Source organism: Peromyscus maniculatus, chromosome 6 (genome assembly GCF_049852395.1).
Source record: "Peromyscus maniculatus bairdii isolate BWxNUB_F1_BW_parent chromosome 6, HU_Pman_BW_mat_3.1, whole genome shotgun sequence".
In the NCBI taxonomy this organism is placed as follows: domain Eukaryota; kingdom Metazoa; phylum Chordata; class Mammalia; order Rodentia; family Cricetidae; genus Peromyscus; species Peromyscus maniculatus.
Genome location: NC_134857.1, coordinates 69248998 through 69273428, shown reverse-complemented (window position 1 = coordinate 69273428; position 24431 = coordinate 69248998). Strand labels below are relative to the sequence as shown.

General features: G+C 44.7%; 1 protein-coding gene across 20 annotated transcripts in view; it reads right to left on the bottom strand.

The window, feature by feature from the left end:
• The window catches only part of LOC102905243 (GON-4-like protein), a 142519-nt gene that overhangs the window by 47888 nt on the left and 70200 nt on the right, over positions 1 to 24431 (bottom strand). For 5 of the 20 annotated variants that reach the window (XM_076573661.1, XM_076573660.1, XM_076573665.1 and 2 more), the window contains exons 3-11: positions 21878 to 22069; positions 10916 to 11109; positions 10219 to 10293; positions 9993 to 10043; positions 9113 to 9163; positions 7966 to 8064; positions 6848 to 6967; positions 6276 to 6446; positions 569 to 761 (exon numbers count right to left, since the gene is read on the bottom strand). In XM_076573661.1, coding sequence (XP_076429776.1) covers positions 569 to 761; positions 6276 to 6446; positions 6848 to 6967; positions 7966 to 8064; positions 9113 to 9163; positions 9993 to 10043; positions 10219 to 10293; positions 10916 to 11109; positions 21878 to 22069 — 1146 coding nt within the window. Of the gene's footprint in view, positions 1 to 568; positions 762 to 6275; positions 6447 to 6847; positions 6968 to 7965; positions 8065 to 9112; positions 9164 to 9992; positions 10044 to 10218; positions 10294 to 10915; positions 11110 to 13077; positions 13098 to 21877; positions 22070 to 24431 lie in introns of those variants that run through there. The other 15 variants (XM_076573669.1, XM_076573673.1, XM_076573670.1 and 12 more) reach the window with 6 other exon arrangements.

Sequence of the window (24431 nt, the reverse complement as noted above, 5' to 3'; positions counted from 1 at the left end):
CCGTATGTGTGTGATGCACACACACACAGGTTCAGAGGTCAATTAATGGGATTCAGCTGTCTCCTCTCCCTCGTGGATTCTGGGGATTGCACTCAGGTCATCAGCTTGGTGGCAGACTCCTTACCCTGCTGAATCTACCCTCTGAAGTCATAGAAATCCTCTGTGTTGATTCTGATGTACAAACAAAGAAAAACAAGAAACCTTCTTCACTGGCACGATTCCTTTTTTGTTTTTATTCTTTGTTACTTTGATTTTGGGGGGCTAGAAAAGGAATGCAGCTGCCTCCTAAATGCTAAGTTCATGGTCTCCCACTGAGCTCTATGACTTTGGCCTCTACAATCTCTTCCTTTTGTTTGAGACAAGTGTTACTATGTTTCCCCAGGCTAGCCTCATGTCTTCCAGCATCTTCCTGTCTCAACCTCCCAAACACCTGAAACAAGTCTGAGCTCACACGTGGAGCCACAAACCCATTGTTAAAGCTTCTACTTGTAACACTGTTTCCCCTACACCAAAAGACAGAGTAGAACTGAGTGGATGAGAACTGATAACTGCAAACAGAACCACTCACCCTCGTTCTCCACGTCATCATTTAAGAGGCCCCCCAGCCACACCTTCCAGTCCTCATCATCAGCTGTATTCGGGTCATACATATCCGGGGTGATATCTGGAGCCTGAAGTTCAGCTTCTAGTTGGCCCAGAGGAACATCTTTCAGGGGCATCTTAGACCGAGTTCGGAATGCAATGAGACTGTCCTCCATGGGCTGGCCAAAGTACAAAGAAACAGCATCCAGTAGGTGAAAATAATGCTTCTAAATTCACCAGCTCCACCCTCTACAACAGACCGTATTAAAAACCTAGTTCTTCCCTCCAGACAGTGCAGGTTTACTGTCTTCCCAGCTGGGGATGTGGCCACGCCCTTAATTACAGCACTTGGGGGGCAGACCCAGGAAGATCTCTGTGAGTTCAAAGACAGGCTGCTCTACACAGAGTTCCAGGACAGCCAGGCCTGTATAGTGAGACTCAGCCTCAATAAACAAAAACAAACAAAAAACCATCAACAACGTGGATTTCCATTCTTCTGAATTCCTTGTGAAAACTTGTAAAGGTACAGTTTTAATTCCTGGTAAGTTCTGGTTGTCTGACGTTTTGTTTTTTTATTAAATATTTGGAGTTCTCAACAGAATAGAGTGTCAACACAGTTCCTCACTGCCACAATTCTGCAGTCACAAGTTTCCCGACTTTGGGAAAACCTCAGAGTTCAGCACATGAGGTATGAAATGCAGAAGCTGTGCCCTGGGTTAACCACCTCTGGAATCATGGTTTCTCCTGTGCCGGGATGGATGGTGGTTTGTTTGTTTCAAGGTTTACTCTTTAGGGACTGGCTAGATGGCCAGCGGTTAAGAGCACTGGTTGTACTTCCAGAGGCCTGAGTTCAATTCCCAGCAACCATATGGTGGCTCACAACCATCTGTAGTAGGATCTGATGCCCTCTTCTCCTGGCATAAAGATATACTACAGATAGAGCACTTATACACATAAAATAAATAAAGATTTTAAAAAATAGCACTTCTTTTTTTATTTTATGAGTTGGTGTGTGTGTGTGTGTGTGTGTGTGTGTGTGTGTGTGTGTTATTACCTGCATATATGTGTGAGCATGACATGTGTGCATTGGCCACAGAAAGGGATTTGGCTACCCTAGAACTGAAATTACAGATGGGTGTGAACCATCATGTGGGTACTGGGAATCAAACCCAGGTCCTCTGCAAGAACAACAAGTGCTCTTAACCACTGAGCCAACTCTCCAGCCCCAACATTCACACTTTCAATGAGTATAATTCAGTGGACTTTAATACATTCACAAAAATATAATGTAACAAATTCTGCAATAACTATTATCCACAAAAGAAATCCCATACTCACAGTAGTCATTTCTTCTGGCCTCTTTCCAATCCATACTGACTATTAATCTATTTTCCATGTCTATGTGTTGTCTACTTACTGGACATTTTATATAAGGGCATCACACAATGTACATTCGGCCTGTTTCAGAGTGTTTTCACTGTACATAATGTGTTCAAAGTACACCAGTGCCTAGAAGTACTTTTTTTAGTGACCAATAGCAATGAACTATGGACATATCACATTTTGTCTACTCACTCACCAGATACCAGACAAGGAGTTATCTCTACGTATGCACCACTAAGAATTCTATTGCAGGCTGGCTCCACCAATCCACGAGGCTAGGAATGCTGCTGTGGGCTAGCTCCTAAGGACCCCAGCAGGTTTCTCCCCACCTCCCTGCTGCTTCCCCCCAACTTGATAAGTGCCCTGATCATGATTTTCTGTCTAAAAAATGTTCATGAAACAGTTCCCACACCAGAACACGGAACTTGGGGTAGGTGACCCAAGTCTATATCCCCAGGCCATGGTCACTCCTGTTTGGTTCCAGAAGACACTCTCAGCTTCTTTGTGGTGAGAGCTGTGTTCCCGCATCAACACTGAGCTCCAATTCCAGACCCTCAACTCTGGTACAAGCCTGCCTGGTAATTTGGACATGCTCACATTTGAGAACCACTACCACAGACACTTCTGTATATCATTACAGACTGGGATTAGCAGACAACTGTGGCTCTTCCTGTCTTTTGATTGTCATTTACTTATTTTAAGATAGGGTCTAGGAGCCCAGGCTGGCCTTGAACTCAAAAGGTCTTCCTGCTTCTGTCTCCCAAATGATCACAAACCTGTGACATCACCCCCAAGTAGTCCTTCCAATTCAGAAGCTCCATAATCCCATAGAAAATAAAAATATGATTTATCATCCAAAAAAAAAATTCTATTGCAGGCTGGAAGACCGCTCAGCCTTTGAAGGCTAAGCTCACAACCAAAGAGAGAGGAATTCTGTTGCTTGCCAGGTGGTGGTGGCTCATGGCTTTTATCCCAGCACTCAGGAGACAGGGTAGGCCAAGCTGGTCTACAGAGTAAGTTCAGAATGCTAGGGCTACATGAGAAACAAAAGAAAAATCTGTTGCTACAAATATTTGTGCATACTTTTGTTTTGCTTTGTTATGTGGTTTGGGGCTTGTTTTGTATTGTTTTGCTGTTAATTTAAGCCTAGGCTGGCCTTGAACCTATGATTATTGCCCTGCTGAGATTCTAAGATTTAGCCACCACACCTAGCTTTCTGTAGAATTTTCCATAAGTAAATTTTCTCTTGGATGGAAGTGCTGAGTCACCTCATCACTGCTAACTTTTTACTTTTTTTTTTTTTTTTTTTTTTGGTTTTTCGAGACAGGGTTTCTCTGTGTAGCTTTGCGCCTTTCCTGGAGCTCACTTGGTAGCCCAGGCTGGCCTCGAACTCACAGAGATCCGCCTGCCTCTGCCTCCCGAGTGCTGGGATTAAAGGCGTGCGCCACCACCGCCCGGCTCACTGCTAACTTTTAAAGAACCCTCAAAACACTGTCCAGCTGGGGACACACTTCAGCTCATCCAATCCCTGTCCAGATGCACATAACCATGGGTTCAACTCCCAGTACCACATAAAACCAAACAAGGTGCATGCCTTTTATGGCAGCACCTCGGGGGTGGAAGCAGGAAAATCAAAGTCAAGGTCATCTTTGGCTTCAGGAGTTGGACACCAGCCTGGATACATGGAACATGGTCAAAAAAAAGAAGTTTTGGGTGGGGGGGGGGGGGGGGAGGAGATGGCATGTTTTAGGTCTTAAACTAATACCTTTGATCCATTTAGTGTGGAATTCTGAATTCAGTGAGATAAAGGGATCTACTTTTATTATTCTCCATGTGGATATACAGTTTCTCAGCACCATTTATTTAAGAGCTCCAGTGTATATTTTGGTATCTTTGTCAACAATCAGCTGTCTATACCTGGATATTGTATTCTATTCCAGGTATCTATGTGTATGTTTTTTGTACTAGCACCATGCTATTTATCTCCACTATGGCTTTGTAATATAACTTGAATTCATGAATGATACCATCAGCGTTATTCCTCTTGCTCAGGATTGCTTTGTCAACCTGTGGCTTCTGTGCTTTCAGGCCATATAAATTGTGTGTGTGGAATGCGGTGTTTTCCTGCATATGCCCTTGTGTGTGCATGTGGAAGCTAGAGAAAGGCACCAGGTGTCCTCCTCTACAATTTTCTCCTTACTCCTGTGAGACAGGGTCTCTTCACTGAACTCCGGGGTCACATTTTTGTTCCTGCTTTTTGTTTCTGTTTTTCATCTATGCTGGCAATCAGCATATTTCAGTTTCCATTTCTTGCAGAGCTGGGGTTACAAACATACACTCTTTCATGCCCACACTATTATCTGGGTGCTAGGCTCTGAATTCAGGTCCTCATGGTATTACAAAAAACAGTCTTAACTCCTGAGCCATCTCTCAATGCTTTCCATAAATTCCTCCATCCCAGAAAATCTTCTCATGTTTCCTCAATTTGTTTCTCCAATGTTTGCAAGTTTTCATTGTGCAGGTCTTTCACGTCCTTGGGTAGGTTTCTTCTCAGCCCACAGCACCCCAAGCAATTGTGAATAGGATTCACTCTGAGATCTCTCTCAGCATGCCTATCATCAGCCAAACAAAGGCTTTTGGTCTGGTATGTTAATCTCATATGCTAGTCTGGAGAGAGAGCTCAGTAATGCGCTTGCTGTACATGCATGAGATCATGTATTCCATCTCCAGGACAAAGGAAAAGGAGGGACAGAGAGATGGTTCCGTAGTTTTAAGTACTTGATGCTCTCACAAAGACCCAGGCTTGGTTCATACTACAAACGGCTACAACTGCAACTCCAGTTCCAGAGGGGCCAATGGCCTCTCAGGACACGGGCACACATGTGGCATACACACACACACACAGACACATAAATAAAAAATCTAAAAGAAAAAAAAAGGTTAAGTATGGTGGCGTGGTCTTGCTAAGTTCCTGGCCAGAGAATGACCCTGTCTCAAAAGGAAAGGGAAAAAAATTATCTTGCCACGTTACTGTATGTTCATTTTGTCTAAGAATTTTCAAATAGAGTTTTGAAGTTCTCTTAAGTACAGAATATCAAATGTAAATTTTTCGTTTGTATCCCTATAATTTCTCTAACTAAAGCTTCAAGCACGATACTGAACATGGTTGGGGAGAGTGGACACCCTGTCTCCCACTTGATCTTAGTGGGAATAATTTGTGTTTTATTTAGCATGATGGTGGGGACAGGTCTACCATACACAGGCTAAGATACTGAAATGTGCTTCTTTTATTGTTCTCATGAAAAGACGTAAGATTTTTTCAAAGTCACTTTCCACAGCCATTGATATGATCATGTGCTTTCTATCTTTATGTTCATTTACATCATACATTTTGTATATTTGGTTTTTGAGGATAGGGTCTCTCTGTGTAACAGTCCTAGCTGTCCAGCAACTGTAGACCAGGCTGGCCTCAAACTCACAGAGACCCACCTGCCACTACCTCCCCAGTGCTGGGGTGAAAGGCATGTGACACCATCCAATGGCTTATATTTACTAATTTGTATATGCTGAATCATCCCTGCATCTCTGAAATGCATCAAACATCATCTTTTTTTTTTTTTTCCTTTTTTTGAGACAGGGTTTCTCTGTGTAGTTTTGGTGCCTGTCCTAGATCTCACTCTGTAGACCAAGCTGGCGGCAAACTCACAGAGATCCACCTGGCTCTTCCTCCCGAGTGCTGGGATTAAAGGCATGCACCACTACTGGCTGGCTCTATTAACTTATTCTTTTAGAAAAAGACTCAATATTTGGCCCTGGTTGGTCTAGAACTCACTCTCTAGACCATGCCGGTCTTGAACCCAAACAGACCTACCTGCTACTTACCTGTTTCAATAAAAGGGCCCCCCCCCCCCCCCCCCCCCCCGCAGCGGGAGGCATTACTTTCTATTAGAATTTCCTTTTTGGCATTCCCTAGTACATTCCCCTGAGAAGGCAGACTGTCTGGATGTTTCAGGCCAGCTTGGTCTATAGAGTAAGTTCCAGGACAGACAGCACTACACAGAGAGACACTGTCTCAAAATCCCAAACAAATATTGATTAGTAAATAATAATAATTATAAAGGAAAAATAAAAACAAAAACACTGCCATTTTTACTTCAGAAAAACCAGCACAATGTAAGGGAGAAATCAAATACAGACAAAGGTGTGACAACTATATAGAAATTTAATCTGTCAGCCCCATCCCATACCTGAGAGTCTGAAATGAAAAACCCTAAGTTCTTTTCTCCACAATTCAGAGTCCCGATGCTCACCTGGAAAGAATCCATGCAGACAGGACTAGAAGCCAGCTCCTCATCTACTGCATTTAACTTCTCCATGAAAGCACTATCCCGGGTCTGCTTCGGTTTGGGAGGCGGTGGGGGCCCCATGGGCACTACTTCAGCACTGATGTGCCTCACAGCAGGTGTGGTCACTTTCTCAACCTGATTAAAAAGGACACTGTGTTATGAAGACAGGAAGAGAGGGAAGGTAGGTCTTCGCATGCAGCTAAGGTGGCCATTGTCCTCTTTTCTAGATGTAGACAGGTGAATGGCCATTTCAACACACGGATCTAACTAGGCCTCATCCTATTCAGTGAGAGCAACAGAAAACTGCTTGGCTTTAAAGATAGTACTTAAACATGGGTTGCACACATTGGACCCTTAGTGAGATCTCAGAAAACCTCTTGGACCATGACTAGGTCTCAGTCATCCCTTAGCTTTTCATTCTCTCAAGGGACTTGAAAAGGTGGCAACCCACAATTACCACTGGTAAATCAGCTACTCCTAAGAGAAGCCACAGTTCACACATATGTCCAAGTCTCTCTCGTCTGACGCTGGGTTACCTCTGACAACATGCCACTCTCCTCGTCTGTCTCAGCCACTTCAGAAGACGCTCGCAGTCTGGATCTCTTCACTCCACGTGGAGACGAGGCAGTGCTTTCAACATCACTTTCCAATAAGCTCTAAAACAAACCCAGTGCACGCTCACGTGTGTGCCCCACCTCAGTCCAGAGCACGACTGTCACAACAGAATAAATCATGAAATACCAGTCCCTGGGGACGTGGGCTGCAAGATGGCCAGCAGATGACTAGATGTATGTGACCGAGCCTGACCCCCTGACTTTGACTCCCCAGATGCACATGGTGGAAGGGAAGAATCAACTCTTACCACGTGTCCTCTGATCCCCACAGCAAACGGTGGCATGCACACACAAACGACACACCCCACCCACAGATAACACAGACATACACACGTACACAAGCATGCAGTATGTAAAATAATTATGTAGCCTCATCTTCATTATAAACTGTCAAAGGGTAAGGCATTAACAAAAAACAGGAGAAAAAGAAGACTCTTTTGCAAAGCGTTAGTACCAAGGATGGTGGCAAACAGCTTCATCCCCAGCACTCAGGTGGCAGAAGCAGGAGGATCTCTATGAGTTTGAGGCTAGCCTGATCTACCGGGGACTCCAGGCCAGTCAGGGCTACATACTGAGACCTTTTCTCAAAACTAAAATAAAATTAGAAATATGACAAAGTCATAACAAAAAAATGAAACCATAGTATACAGAGGTGTCTATTCAGGTGACAGAACTATACAGAAAACAGCAAATAACCATCAAGACATCGGGGTGGCGGTACACGTGTCTGCTGGTTGCTAATACAGCGTCTAGAATACACTGTGTAGCTGAAGATAAACTGAACTCCTGGCCCTCCTAACTCCATTTCCCGAGTGCTGAGATCATAGTATATCCTGGTGTTGTATGTGTTACATTTCATAATGTAAGCTGAAATATGTAGGGGGTTTGAAGAGCAGAAAAACACCTCACAGCAAAGAAATTATTAGAAAAGAGAACCGCGTCTCCATCATCTCTATAGAGTGGTGGCAATACTCAGTCACTAAAGCAGCCATCCTTATCAAGCCCAGCTTTCTTCTGCACTCACAATGAGCCTCACTAACCTCTTCAGCTGTCTCATCCTCCTCCTCTTCATCTGGCTGGTACTCCTCGTCTGAGGAATCATCTTCTTCAAGGTGAATATCCACAAACTGTGGAGGCTGCTTTAATAGAAACACAAAAGATGGCGGGGAGGGGCGCGGCTCAGCAGCCAGAGACACAAGCTCAATGACCGAGTTCAATCCTCAGGACGGTAAGGCAGAAGGAGAGAACCAATTCCCACATGCTATGGCAGGGGCTCCCACCACCCACCACACAAGACAAGTAAGTCAATAGAAAATAACAAAGAGAGAGAAATGGCACAGGGCTGGAGAACAGGAAGCTCAGAGGCAGAATGCATGCTCGCCATGCATAAGGCTCTGGGTTCCAGCAGCAGCAGAGGACAGATGGAAAGAAGGGAGGGAGGGAGGGAGGGAGGGAGGGAGGGAGGGAGGGAGGCAGGGAGGGAGGGAAGCAGGGAGGGAGGGAGGGAGGGAGGGAAGGTGGAAGCAGGGAGGGAGAGAGGGAGGCAGGGAGGGAGGGAGGAAGGAAGGAGGGAAGCAGGGAGGGAGGGAGGAAGGAGGGAAGCAGGGAGGGAAGGAGGGAAGCAGGGAGGGAGGGAGGGAGGCAGGGAGGGAGGGAGGGAGGAAGGAGGGAAGCAGGGAGGGAGGGAGGGAAGCAGGGAGGGAGAGAGGGAGGCAGGGAGGGAGGGAGGGAGGAAGGAGGGAAGCAGGGAGGGAGGACGGAAGCAGGGAGGGAGGGAAGCAGGGAGGGAGGGAGGGAGGGAGGGAGGGAGGGAGGGAGGGAGGAAGAGGGAAGCAGGGAGGGAGGAGGGAAGCAGGGAGGGAGGGAAGCAGGGAGGGAGGAGGGAAGCACAAATCACACAATTTGGAAAAGAAAGTGAAGATATTAGGGGCCGGGGGAGAATTCTGTGAATCTAATGTGTAGTCACATCAAACAACACAGGCAGAGTTTGTATGACTCCATGAGGTGTAAGGTGAGGTGTAACAGAATGGAAAATCCCAAACCTGTAATAAAAAAAGAAAAAAGGAAAAAGAGGGGGGGAAAAAGGCACGTCTATAATTAGTGTGTACAGAGGAAGTAGTTAGATTTCAAAACTGAAGTATTTTGGGAAAAGAGTAACAATGACATCTCCTAAGTTCCTAAGTTTACCTTAATTTCATTGGCCTTCTTAATTGGTGAGATATTCCAAGTTGGAATGACCTATCAAAGAGAACATCAGGAATAACATGTAACTGCCCTTCCTTTTCCTGATAATCAGAAAGCCCTATCGACTTAGTAAGTAGCTACAGTGGTCTACAGGTGTCAACTGTCACGGAACATACTATTCTCAAATATCTGTGGGGTTTATAATGCCTCACTTGTAGGACTGAGAGAGGAAGAGAGCCGAAAGCTGATAGTAGCCTTGGCTACGCCGTAAGTTCCAGGTCAGCCTGGGTCACAGTGGGGGACCCTGCCTCAACCAACCCTCCACCACCACCAACACCACCAGCAGTGGCAGCGGCAAAGCTACACAGAGAGAAAGAAAAAAGCACTAACCAGGATGTGACTTGGTTATTGTCAAGGATCCTTGATTCATGCCAGGGCACAGCATGAAAAACTAGTGGGGTGGCTCACACTTGTGATCCCACGGATTTTAGGTAAGCATTCTCACACTGAGTTAAGAGTCCCTGCCCACACGTCATTCTTTTTTTAAAGATTTATTTATTTATTTATTTATTTATTTATTTATTTATTTATTTATTTATTTATTATGTATACAGTGTTCTGCCTGCATGTGTCCTTGCAGGCCAGAAGAGGGCACCAGATCTCATTACAGATGGTTGTGAGCCACCATGTGGTAGCTGGGAATTGAACTCAGGACCTCTGGAAGAGCAGTCAGTGCTCTTAACCGCTGAGCCATCTCTCCATTCCCCTACACATAATTCTTTCAAAAGGCAAACCCAGACCAAAACTGTTCAGGAATGTCTTCTCTATGAATAACTGAGATCGGGATTCTGTTTCCCAAGATAAAGAGACTCAGAACACATACCACTCCTTTCTCCACCACTTCCTTCAGCTTAGAGCGCGTCATCTTAGGCTCCTAAGAAGGGAAGGGAGACACAGGAAGAAAGTAGTCAATAAACATCGCCATGGGAATTTTCCAGTCTGAGATGTGCCAAGTTCCTTGCAAACTCCACATGATCTCCCACGTTGGAAAGTTCCCACGACATGGAAAGAGTGACGGGGGGGGGGGGGGGGGGGGGGGGCCTACTCACAAACAATGGCATGTCTTCTGTCTCACTGATGGCAGCTTTCATCATGGCTACAACATGTTCATTTGTGATGACTTCCTGGAGGAGGGAGAAAAAGCCCACTTATGCCACGAGATTTGTCATCTGGACAATATTCACCTCTGTGGAATTGCCACTAGACCTTTGTGGAAGATAAGCAGAAGCTAGATCCTCAAACTGAGCTCAATAAAAGCAACTACGGATAAAGAAGGCAGAAGCAAGCCTTGAAACAGTGTTGCGGCAAATGGCCTGTTCATTACCTGCTGCTGGGACAGAAAATCTGCAGGCCCAGGTCAGAGTTGGAAGAGAACTATGTATCAAAGGCATTTTTTTAACCTTGCCTGTTGTGCGTGCTAAGCAAATAGTCTGCTAGCTCTCAAAGGCAGTCTTCACACATAATACACAAAACACTACTAACTACTATGGATGCTTTGCTGACTAGGAATCTTATTGATCAAACCAGTGGAAGGAAGTACAGGTAGTTCATCTTCTCAACACCTGTTCAGACTTCTCACTTGTACTGAGAGCAAAGAGAACGTATCCTTAGATATAAAACATTTTGTCACACTTAACTGACAAAATTGCTAATTCAGTACCAGGAGTCAAGGGACTTACAAGTCTACTTATTTGTACTCGTTGGGAAGATTCTAGGCTGACTACACAGCTGCCCATGGCTACTCACGTGCAGGATATTCCGTACATTGACTGCTGTCAGATTGTGCTGCTTAGCACCATCCTCTAAGGTACGATCGAGCACGTCATCCAGTTTCAGGTCATGTGCCACTGTCCCTTGTTCATGGCCCTTTCCATCTCGTTTCCTCTTGGTACCCTTTTTGGCTTTTTTCCTTTTATCACTTTCTTCATTCTCTTGTTCTTCTGCAAATAAACCAAGAAGAACGTCACCAAAATCTCCAGAACAACTTCTCTAGGAACTCCGCCCTAAATCAACAGTGGAAGGAAAACAACCTGCCTGCTGTCTGACTTTGAAAACCACACACCATGATGTAGCAATGGTGGTTTATTATGGAGCTGGTAACAGTACTACAGTACTGGTCATAACAGATAACACTAGGCTGGACATGGTAGTGAACTCCTTCAGTGCCATCACTAGGGGGACAGACACAGGTGGATCTCTGAGATCAAAGCCAGCCTGGTCTACATAGTGAGTTGCAGGACAGCCAGGGCTACATAGAGAAACCCAGCCTCAACCAAAGGGGAAAAAAATGTAAACGTCTCAGCAGTTTTGATCCCAGCCCTTGGGAGGCAGAGGCAGGCAGACCTTGGTGAGTTGAAGACAGCCAGTCCTACACAGTGACAATATGTTTAGAGAGAGAGAGAGAGAGAGAGAGAGAGAGAGAGAGGACTCAGCAAAAGGACTACGAACACTTCCAAGAGTACAAAGACAAATGATCAGAATGAGGAACGAAAGAACAGACTTCATTACAGGTCTCACAGACATTTACAGAGAGCCTGGGGAGCAGCCAGGTAGTGGAGCTCCTGCCAGAATGCTCAAATGCTTGACGCTCTGGGTTCAGTCCTAACACTGGGAAAAGAAAAGACTATTACGAGTAATTCTATGTCAATAAACTTGAGTAAATTAACTGAAATAGAAACATCTTGAGAGACATCACCAGTCAAAGGTCACTCAAGAAGAGCTGGACTGGGCTGTGCATATGGCTCAGATGGTAGTGTGCCTTGCACGCAGGAAGCTCTGCCTCAGATTCGCCAGAACCACGGGAAGCAAGGGGCAGTGACACATGTCTGTAACCTCAACACTCAGGAGGCAGAAGCAGGGCCATAACTATCCTCCTCAGCTACAGACCAAGGACCAGTCCAGCCTGAGCTCCATGACAAACCCTTCGCAAACTACAACACAAGAGGGGCAAAGGGAGAGAACAGATTATCGAATGTGGAGCAAGTTGACAGACCTGCAGTGCCTAATGAGATCGCCTCTTTCTTTAATAAAGGAGCCTCCAAGGTGGTTCAGTGAGCAATGGCACTTTCTGCCAAGTCTGACAACCTGAGTAGTTCAATCCCTGTAGCCTACAAGCTGTCCACTGACTTCCAGACATGTTGTGTTCACACACACACACACACACACACACACACACACACACACTTTAAACAAGAGGGAAAGGGGTGGAAGGAAGGGAGCAGCGAGATAGGTCAGTCGGTGAACAGACTTGTTGCAAAGAGACCTGAGTTCCAGCCCTTGGTCATAAACGGTGGAAGGAGAAGGCAGACTCCTGCAGGCTGGGCTCTGACCTCCATAAGCACACTCTTGTACAATCGCGCGCATGCGCACACACGGTAATACATTAAAATGCAGTAAAGTATGTTTCAAATGAAAGAGAAAAGGGAAGAAAAAGGAAAGGAAAGGTAAAGGGAAAAGAGATCATTGAAAACCCTATTATCGGGGCTGGAGAGATGGTTCAGTGGTTAAGAACACTGGCTGTTCTTCCAGAGGACCTGCGTTCAATTCCCAGCACCCACATGGTGGCTCACAACCATCTGTAATGAGATCTGGTGCCCTCTTCTGGCCTGCAGGGATACATGCAGACAGAACACTGTATACATAATAAATAAATAAATAAATAAATAAATCTTTAAGAAAAAAAGAAAGAAAAGAAAACCCTATTCTCTACTAAAAAAAACTCAATTTTGGGCCAATGAGATGTTTCAACTGGGTGAAGATGCTTGTCACCAAGCCTAACAAACTGAATGCCATCCCAGGGCCCACATGATAGAAGGAAAGAACCACCTCTCCACTTTGTCCTCTGACCTCTACAAAAGTATGTCCCCACAATCAATAAAATTTTTGCTGGGTGGTGGTGACACACACACCTTTAATCCCAGCACTTGAGAGGTAGAAGCAGGAGGATTTCTGTGAGTTCCTGTCTACATAGCGAGTTCCAGGATAGCAAAGACAGAGGAACCCTGTCTCAAAAAACAAAGAAGCAAACAAACAAATTAATTAATTAAATAAAAATTTTTAGATTGAAAAAGAAATTGAATTTGTACAGTTAAATCCTTGCTACAAAGAAAATTCCAAGGTCAGAAGGCTCCCTGGAGCATTCTATGGAAGAAATAATTTGTAGTAGAAAGAATACAATTTCACTCACATAGACTCTTTTAAAATTATTTTTGTCATTTACATATCGGGGTCAGACCCTACTCAAAACAAACAAAATAAGGCCAGTGGCGTGGACCACATGATACCAGTACTGCTTGACAATGTTCCAACATTTCAACATTGTAGTATTGCAAACCACATGTCTCCATGACCTTTTTAATTTTTTTAGTCATTTTCACGTTTTTTGTTTTGTTTTTTGCTTTTGTTTTTCAAGACAGTTTCTCTGTTTAGTCCTGGCTGTCCTGGAACTCACTCTGTAGACCAGGCTGGCCTCCAACTCAGAGATCCATCCGCCTCTGCCTCCCCAGCACTGGAATTAAAGGTGTGCCCCACCACCACCCTTCATGATTCTCATTATTAACGCCTTTCCCCTTGGGAAATTTGTGCAGGCTTTGGTAAATGATGGAAATGTGTACAACGGTAGCCTCTCTAAACAAAACTATTATGTGGTGGTATTGTGTTCCCGAAAATATTGTGTACCCTAATAAACTTACCTGGGGTCAGAGCACAGAAAAGCCACTAGATACTTAGGATAGGCATTAGTAGCACACACCTTTAATCCTAGCATTCCAAAGGCAGAAATCCATGTGTTCAAGGATACAGCCAAGCATGGTGACTCACACCTTTAATCCCAGAAAGTAAGCCTGTAATTCCAGGGAGTGGTGATAGAAAGCAGAAAGGTATATAAGGCGTGAGGACCAGAAACTAGAAGCATTTGGCTGGTTAAGCATTCAGGCTTTTGAGCAACAGTTCAGCTGAGAGCCATTGGGATGAGGACACAGAGGCCTCCAGTGTGAGGAGACAAGACCAGCTGAGAAGTTGCCCAGACAGTTACATCTACACTATTCTTTGGAAAAAAAAATCTGCCACAGAACCAGGAATCCCACTGTGCTCTCCTAAGTATACCAAAAACAGCAAAGTTAGAGATTTACTAAACACGCCTGATCCCAAGAATGAAATGCCTACAATCCAGATCCAGAGTCTGAGGCCATTAAGGACAAGAGTTCAATTAATAAGTACAGAGCAATCAGAATGGTACGGTATAATGGGAAAAGAGCAAGACATCAGGACCTTCCCTTTTGGGAGCATGTGAGGGGAAGAGGCTCATATAGAAAGACTAAGACACGAAGGGACACAGTTAGGGAACAGCTCAGTGCTGATCCCCTTGAGGAATGAAAACTGATCTTAAATTGTAGTGTCTGATCCCAGAAGAAGTCCTTTTTCCAATGTCTGGCACTTAGATAAGAGCCTCCATTCCCTGGGGGCTTGAGGAGAGTTCCTACTTACTAAAACAATCATTACCTTTAGCTCTGGCAAGAACTTGTGGCCCTTCCAATAACATATGATTGGTGCCTATTAACTTGTCAAGGTTGTTAGTTATTTGGCGGCGCTCTTACCCTGCCAGGAAATGTCACGAAACATGACAGAATCCAGTAACAAGAGTTTTATTAAGATAAGAGAGAGAGACAGAAGTGCTCAGGCCTGTTAAAGAGACATGTGCATAAAGAAGGAAGCCAGGAATATGGCGCCGGCTTATAAAGGCTGGGTTGCACGTACACAGGTTTATGTGGCTACTCCACTCATGTGCGTAGATCACATGGTTATGTCGCGTGCTTTACACAGTCATGCAAAGCCTCGGGGTCCTGGTCACACAAGACGTTTTAACCTGGAAATGGTTATTTTGACCCGGAACTGGCTAGGCAGAAGTGTCTAGGTCCGCCAGGCTTGCGCAGTCCCGCCCACCTGTGGGGGCGTGTTGTGAATCTATCATCCCTGACTCTTCTTTTTTAAAAATGGCCACTGAGCGGCTCCTTAGATCCCAATATTTTAAAGGAGTTATCTAATTTCTGCCAGCGAACAGGCAAATGGAAAGAGTTACCCTATATAACAGCTTTCTTCTTTCTCAGTGCTAAACCGTCTCTTCTGGATTTCTTCTCTCTGCTCATGTGCTCCTAGCTATGCCTAAACCAGAGGATCCTCTGACTCTGGAATCTCTGACTCTAGATCCTGCTAACGAACCTCCACCTATCCGACCTCCGGCTCCCACCCCTACTCTTAGGGCGACTGTTCCTTCAGCTCCTCTTCCGGATTCTTCCTCAAAAGCCGATTCTTCCTCGGCAGCAGCTGCTCCTCCCTCAGCAGTGGTTGTTTCCAAAGGCCCTGCGCTGGCTCCAACCTTCACTCCTCCTATTACCCATTCTCGAACTGCTCAATTGCCCGATTCCAGCCATGCAAACCCTTCCACTGTTCTCCCTTTGCAAGAGGTGGCTGATGTGGATGGACTGATTGAAGTTCATGCTCCATTCTCTCTCACAGAAATCTCTCAGATAGAAAGTAAGCTGGCTTCTTATACTTCTAATTCTGCTTCCTTTATTAAACACTTTCAATATGTAACTCAATCTTATAGTCTCACCTTTCATGATATATACATGATACTTTCTAATAATTTACTTCCTGAGGAGTGCAGGCGAGTATGGCAACAGGCTAGGACCCATGCAGACGAGGTTCACCAGACTAACCCCTCACATCCTCCAGGAGCTGAGGCGGTTCCTGGCCAAGAACCACAATGGGACTGTAACACCCAGGGTGGCTGTCTAACCAGAGATAGGTTTATTACCTGTCTCCTGACAGGCCTCCGTAAGGCTGCCTTAAAACCAGTAAACTATGAAAAACTAAAAATGGTAATTCAGGATAAGGACGAAAATCCATCTCACTTCTTAGAGTGGCTGACCAAGTCTCTACTTCAGTTCACTAGCTTAGACCCAGAGGGCCCTGAGGGCAGGCAGCTCCTAATGACCCACTTTGTCTCAAAGAGCTTCCCCGACATTAGGGATAAACTTAAACGTTTGGAGAACGGCCCTCTGACCCCACAGGCAAATGTGCTGGCGATAGCATTTAGGTGTACCATGGGAGAGATGAGAAGACCCAAAAAAGGAGCTGCCAGATGCTGGCAAGCACCATCCGACCAGCTCCCCGAAAGCCGTCTGGTCCCTGTTTCAAGTGCAGGAAAGAAGGCCACTGGGCCCGGGCTTGCACCACCGCCCCACGAAGGACACCAACAAGGCCTTGTCCAAAATGTTGCCAAAAGGGCCACTGGTCAGCTGACTCTCCTCATGTCCCAAGCGACATAGATGACCCTCCAGCTGACTTTCTAGGCTTGGCCTACAGCCAGGACTGATGCTGCCTGGTTTCCGCCCCAGCCACTCCCATCTCACACAGGGAACCAAGGGTAATAATAAAAGTAAATGGGCGCCCCATCTCGTTCCTTTTGGACACCAGAGCTACCTACTCTGTCCTGAGAGAGTTTTGGGGGTCCACTTCTCCTGCTCGTCTCCCTATTGTCGGGGTTGGGGGACAGCCTTATCTACCTCAGCAGACACCACCACTCAATTGCATTTTCAGAGGCATCCTCTCTCACACACACATTCCTAGTGGTGCCAAGCTGCCCTGTACCTTTAATGGGGAGGGATCTCCTAGCTAAGGTAGGAGCGTCCATTTCTTCTGCTCCACACATTTGCCTCACCCCAGACACATCAGCAGCTCCCCTCCTCCTTCTCCTAGCCACTCACTCTACTGACTCTAACAGTTCTTTTCCCTTGCCAGCCTCTCCTCTCGTGGAGGCATACCCAGTTTCTAATAAGCGGGCTCAGACAGTTGCAGACCTCCTTCTCCAAGAAATTATTCCTCAGTTTGGGGTTCCTGCTTCTCTTCAATCTGAAAATAGCCTGGAGTTCACATCTCAGATTTCCCAGACACTAGCTAAGGTTCTTAACATTCCTTGGCATTTTCATATCCCATACCGTCCTCAATCCTGAGGAAAGATGGAGCGTACCAACCGGTCTTTAAAAACTATTCTTACTAAGATGTCACAGGAACTTCACCTTGACTGGGTAAGATTATTGCCTCTAGCTCTTCTCAGGCTCAGGGCTCTTCCTAAAAAGCCTCTTTCAATTTCTCTGTTTGAACTAATGTATGGAAGGCCAGGTCTAACACCAGGTCTTTTATCCAACCCTGCAACTGTTTCAGATAGCCTGTTAACTACTCTTTTATGTCACCTAAGGTCTATCCTAGGCAGGCTGTTCATTACCTCAGCTGTGTGACAATAATTGTCCACCTCCAATCCACATCGGGGATCAGGTTCTTCTCTTTCCTCCAGACCAGCGCCCTTCACATCTTTCCCCTAAGTGGCAGGGACCCTTCAAGGTAATTCTTGTGACTACTACAGCTGCTAAACTCGAGGGCTTTCCTCACTGGGTCCACCTGTCTCACCTAAAACCTTTTATCTCACCTCCATCCCAGGAAAATCTCTCTTCATATACAGTAAAACAAACAGGGATTTGTACTCTCAAGCTCCAGAGGACATCAGGATCCACTGCCTTGTCACCAGTTCCAGAGGAATAAGGTATCACCCCTTCCTTTCCCAACTAGGGCCACACAGAGCTGGAGGCAAAAAGGACCATCAGAAATATCCAGGCGGTAAGGAAAAATGTAATACAACAGTCTATCATTGTCCAACACTCAGTAACTGATCACCTGCGTTTCAGGTGCTAAACTAAAGAAGGAAACAGTTGCCTTAAATAAACTACCTCTAATAAGTCTTATCTCAGATAAAAATTAAGCAGAGTACTAAGGCCAGATCTACTTCAGATAAATGCCAACTCCAAAAATAAAATAATAATGATTCTTTTTTCTCTAAGCTTTTTCTATGTCACCAGTATCTTGTCAGACAAAAGGTTCCCAGCCTTACCACAAAGGATGCACAGCTGCAGAACAAGGGGACAGCAGAACTTCATTCCAGGACCCCCACCACCACCATCCCAGGACTTCACAAGCTACCCTCCCCATTTCCCCCAAGAGCCAACCGACACCAACCATTCAGCCAGAAGCAGTCTTCAAGAGAAACGACGCCCCATACCCACTCAGCCACAGTTTTTTCTCTTTTAAAAAAGAAGAGTAAGGGATGATAGATTCACAACACGCCCCCATGGTTGGGCAGGACTGCCCAAGCCCGGCGGACCTAGACACTTCCGCCCAGCCAGTTTTGGGTCAAAATAGCCATTCCATATTCCCGGCTTCCTTCTTCATGCACGTGTCTCTTCAACAGGCCTGAGCACACCTGTCTCTCTCTCTTATCTTAATAAAACTCTTGCTAGTGGATTCTGTCGTGTTTTGTGACATTTCCTCGCAGGGTAAGATCACCGCCAAATAACTAACAAAGGTCAATGCTAGCTTTCTCAATCCCTAATCTCAAGCCACACCCCAGCTCACATGCCCATTTTCTTCCATTTAATTCTAAATGCAATATAGAGTATAAAAGGTGTAGTCTTGGGGGCTAGAGAGATGGCTCAGAGGTTAAGAGCATTGACTGCTCTTCCAGAGGTCCTGAGTTCAATTCCCAGCACCCACATAGTGACTCACAACCATCTGTAATAAGATCTGGCACCCTCTCATGTATACATAATAAATAAATAAATCTTTAAAAAAAAAAAAGGTGTAGTCTTTTTTCAAAAAGTGCCACTGGCAGCCATCGGAGTCACCCTCACACTCTCACCTCCACACTTCCTCTTTGGGACCTAAACTCCCACCGAAGCGGGTCTCATCAAGCCTGCCGACCTGACCTCCACACCATCACGGTCACAAACATAAGCATGCTTAAGCGTGCGCGCGCGCGCGCGCGCGCGCACACACACACACACACACACACACACACACACACAGAGTAATAAATGGATTAAACAATAAAGACTAAAGGGTGTTAAGCTGGGCAGGTGAAATGGCTCAGCTGGTAAAGGTGCTTTCTGCCAAGCCAAACACTTGAGTTGCAGAGAACCAATTCCCCCAGTTTCTCTGACGACCATGTTCGTGATGGGGACCACACCCAAACACATATACACATACAAACACTAAATAAATGTAATTTTAAAAAACAATTGAAAAAAATCTAGTAAGGTGGAGGTAGCGGCGCACGCCTTTAATCCCAGCACTTGGGAAGCAGAGGCAGGTAGATCTCTGTGAGTTCGAGGCCAGCCTGGGCTACCAAGTGAGTTCCAGGAAAGGCGCAAAGCTACACAGAGAAACCCTTTCTCGAAAAACAAACAAACAACAAAAAAAGACAAGAAGAAGGTCTGAGTGGAAAAAACTAAGAACCATAAATAAGAGAGTGAAACGTTGGGTCCCCAGACAGACAGAAGTGAAACAAAAGACAGCTAGTAGAAAACTAAAGAAATCCAAACAAAACGTGAAGTTCCTCAGGAGTCTAAGTTCTGATACTCATACACTGGCCAAGCATGGTGACATGTGCTTGTTTGTAATTCCAGCTTTCACGAGGCACAGACTTGCCACAAGTCCAGCTGGACCACACAGTGATCCTCCCCGCCAAAAGATTATATAATATAGATAAGGGCAATTGCCATGAAGGCCTGATGAGCTGAGTTAGATGCTCAGATCGCACAGAGAGGTTAATTTTGGTTATTTGCAACAAGGTCTTAATAAATAGACCAGGCTGGCCTTGAATTCACAGAGATTTGCCTGTGAGTACTGGAATTAAAGGCTTGCTCACCACATCCAGTTGAAAACAAGAACCTTAATTCTTACCACAAAACAAACTCACACGGTAAAAAGCCAAATTGTAAAATTTTCTAGAAGACAAGGGAAAACATTTTGTGATCTTAGAGTAGGTAAAGATTTCTTTTTCTTTTTTGGTTTTTGGTTTTTGGAGACAGGACTTCTCTGTGTAGTTTTGGTGCCTGTCCTGGATCTCACTCTGTAGACCAGGCTGGTCTCGAGAGTTCCACCTGGCTCTGCCTCCCAAGTGCTGGGATTAAAGGCGTGCGCCACCACTGCCCAGCTAAGATTTCTTGAGAGAGGTCGTAAAAAAGCATAATAAATAAAAGAAAAAATGTATAAACTCACCTTCAATTAAAAAAAAGAAAAACGTCCCACTGGACACAAAGGGGACTCTGCAGGCAATGGCACTTGCTGTGAAGTCTGACAGTTTGAGTTCAACCCCCAAGACCTACACACAGAGAAAGATAACTTCTGATACACTGTCTGCTGAATTCCTACGTATGCCATGGCCAGAGTGCCCACACACATACATGTACATGCACAAAAATGAATAATTATTTGAAAAATTAAAAAAAAAAAAAACTTGTATCCCTTAATTTAAAAATAAAATAAAAAATTAAGGGCTAGAGAGATGGCTGAAATGTTAACAGCACTTGTTGTTCATCAAGAGCACCCAAGTTCAGACACAGACATCTGGCAGTCCACCACACCCTAACTCCAGCTCCAAGGCATCCAATGCCCTCTTGTGGCCTCCAGAGGCACCCACATATATACGGCGCATGTGCACGCACAAGACACACACACACACACACACACACACACACACACACACACACACACAGTAAACTCTTACTAGTTTAAGGTCAGCCTGGTCTACATTATGAGTTATAGACCAGGTAGTGATACATAGTGTCACCCTTACTCAAAATGAATGAATAAACAAACAAACAAACAAATAAATAAATACTCTTTTTTAAAAAATTTTATCTCAGCTGTATGTTTAATGCCAGTACTCGGGAGGCAGATGCACATGGATTTTTGTGAGTTTGAGGCTAGCCTGGTCTACAGTGAGTTCCATGACAGCTAGAGCTACATATCAGAGAGACCCTAGCTGAAATAGATAGATAGATAGATAGATAGATGGATGGATGGATGGATGGATGGATGGATGGATGGATGGAAGGAAGGAAGGAAGGAAGGAAGGAAGGAAGGAAGGAAGGAAGGAAGGAAGGAAGGAAGACAATCTTAATGCAAGGGAAAGTAAGACAGCAGTATCTTAAATTCCGGGACACCTTGGCTATCCACGTGAAACTCTATGTCAAAAAAATAAGTGCTGGGATCCCAGCTATGCAGCACCATGTCTGCAGATTGAACATTTCTTATAAAGCTCAGCACCCACTTACCATGATTTGCAAACACTCCTAATAACCTAAACAAGAACAAATTAAAATGCTGGTAATATGGCTCAGGGGCAAAATGCTTTAAGGCTAACACACAAAAGTTCTAGGTTTAATTTCCAAAACAAAAAGAAAAATGAAACAAAATCTTCAAACAACAGAAGAGTAAACAACAATAAAGTGAACAACCTACAATTTTCGGAGGTATGAATGAATTTCATACATAAATCAGAGTGGAAAACAACCACCCAAAGCAAAAATATCTAATCCAATCATTTTATGAAGACAAAGAGGCTGAATGAACACATGCTAGTAGAAGTCAGGATTTTTACTACCAAGGTGTTCAACTAGTAACTGAAAGGGAAGACAAGGCTGATCTCTAGGAAGAGCTCCAGATGCTGCCATTACCCCGACAGAAATCTGCTAGCTGATGTGTGCAGTCACTATATATGTATTATAAGCTTCAACAGTCTATTGCTTTAATGCTGCTACAACCGGTTTTGTTTTGTTCTGTTCTGTTTTAATTAAAGAGAAAAAGAAAGCCTACCCATTGGAATAAAGAGTTCACCATCCTCCATCTCTTCCTCAGTTTGGTGAACCAGAGTTCTGAGTGGCTTTTCTTGTGGAAGGGCAGAACCATCTGTCTGGAATGGTTTCCTAGGCTGGGCTCCTGGTTTTGCAGATTGGCTGCCAGATGACAACAAAGATAATTCCCCTCCAGAATGCATCTGAAGTTTCCCTAGAAGAATCGCAAACACTGCTCCACACTCCGCTCATTCTTAATCATTTTCTAGTGCAGAACAGCATCTTTTCCTAAGATCTTTACATTAGACATCTTCATGAAGCATACTATACACATAGGCTTTCCTTTGCTTCAAGATAGGCTCCAAAACAAATAATGAAATGAAATCTGAGATCCAAATTCTTCATCTATAATTCACAGAATGAACTAGATAACTGCTATGACATTTTAAATTCAAATATGCTTTGAACTCTGTGTTTTCCTAAGAAAAATGAGACCATGGATTGGGGATTTAGTTCAGTGGTAGAAAGTAAGCCTAGTACATATGACTGCTCTGGGTTCAATTCACAACACCAAAAAACAGATCATTATAGGGTAGAAGGTATTAGATGACAAAGGGACAGTTATTTAGAGTTGACCATGAGATTTCATCAACTGTAAAAGATATAAAAATATCCAAAGTAGGAGCTGAAGAGATGGATCAGAGGTTAAGATCACTGGCTATTCTTGCAGAGGACCCAAATTCAATTCCCAGCACCCATATTGCAGCTCACATCCACCTGGAAATCTAGTTGCAGGTGATCTAATGCCCTCTTCTAATCAGGTATGCATAAGGCATCCACCTGATTTACAGATACAAGTCAGTAGTGGTTTTAATAACAAGGAACCCCAAAGGCTCATATATTTGCATGCTTACTCCTCAGTTGGTGACATATTTGAGAAGGATTTAAAGGAGTAGGAAGTGCAGCCTTGCTGGAGGAAGAGTGTCATTGGGCTTTGAGGATTCACAAAAACCCATGCCAGGCCGAGGCTCTCTTCCTGTGGATCAGAAATGTCAAGATCTCAGCTATGCCACAGCACCATGCTGGCATGCACGCTCCACACTCCCCAACAAGATGATAATGGACCAACCCTCTGAAACTGTAAGCAAGGCCCCAACACAGACCTCCTTTATAAGAGCTGCGTTTGTCAGAGGGTTTCTTCACAGCAATAGAAACACTAACTAGGACAGACATAAACATTTAAAGATTTGTACAAAGGTCTCCCATGGGGAGTCAGCAGAGCCTGGCACATTCAGCTGAGGCAGGTCTAAGCCCCTCCTCCCTGCGCCAAGGCTGCGCAGAGTGTCTCACCATAGGCACCATGCACTAGGGACAGGTCCCAGTCCCACTGCCTGGTGGAATGGGGGGTAGGATGGGAGGAGGGAGGACAGGGCAATCTGTGACTGATATGAAAAATGAATGAATGGAAAACTTCTTATGTACACAGAAGAGGGCACCAGATCTCATTACAGATGGTTGTGAGCCACCATGTGGGTGCTGGGAATGAACTCAGGACCTCTGGAAGAGCAGTCGGTGCTCTTAACCTCTGAGACATCTCTCCAGCCCCTGAGCCATCTCTCCAGCCCCAGAAAACTTCTTAATTAAAAAAATAAATAAATACAAATATATTTGAGTTAAAAAAAATGTACGAAGGAAACATTGTCTGGGGCATGCTGGTACACAGCTATCACCCTAGCACTGGGGAGGTTGAAGCAGAAGAATATTAATACTTGGCCTACATAGCAAGATTAGGTCTCAAAAAAAAAAAAAAGCAAAACAAACATTTCTGACTCTAAATCAATTTTACAGAACAAATGAATTAATATACCATTAATTAAACTAAATGGTATATTAATTCATTATTCATTAAATGCATACTATCAAAAAGAAACATGAAAATCAACTTGTTAAGACAGACATTCTATGGCGTGACTGTGATCCTATCACTTGGGAAGTCACACTGAGAGGATCACTGTAAATTAAGAGGCCAATCTACTCTACAAATGGAGTTTCAGGAGAGAGAAAAAAAGAAATTGAGTTGTGTCAGAAAGAAGGTGAGTATGCTAGGTGGCACATGCCTTTGTGGGGGGCAAAAGAAGGTGGATCTCGGGGAGCTGCAGGCCAGTCTGACTATAAAGTGAGACTACTTCACAAGAGGGACAGAGAGACAGAGAACCAGATGAAGAGGAAGACAGAGAAAGACTACCTCTGGGAGCTGCCCTTTGATTTTCAAACTCTTACGTGCACTAACAAACACAAGCAAACAAATAAAAAAAAAAAAAAAAAGAGTTTGGCACGCCTTTAACCCAACACTGGGAAAGCAGAGGCAGTTGAATCTTTGAGTTCCAGGCCAGCCTGGTCTACAGAGTTAGTTCTTGGCAGCAAAACTATACAGTGAGAACCTGTCTTTAAAAATAATTTCTTGGGGCTGGAGAGATGACTGCTCTTCCAGAGGTCCTGAGTTCAATTCCCAGCAACCACATGGTGGCTCCCAACCATCTGTAATGAGATCTGGCGCCCTCTTCTGGCCTGCAGGC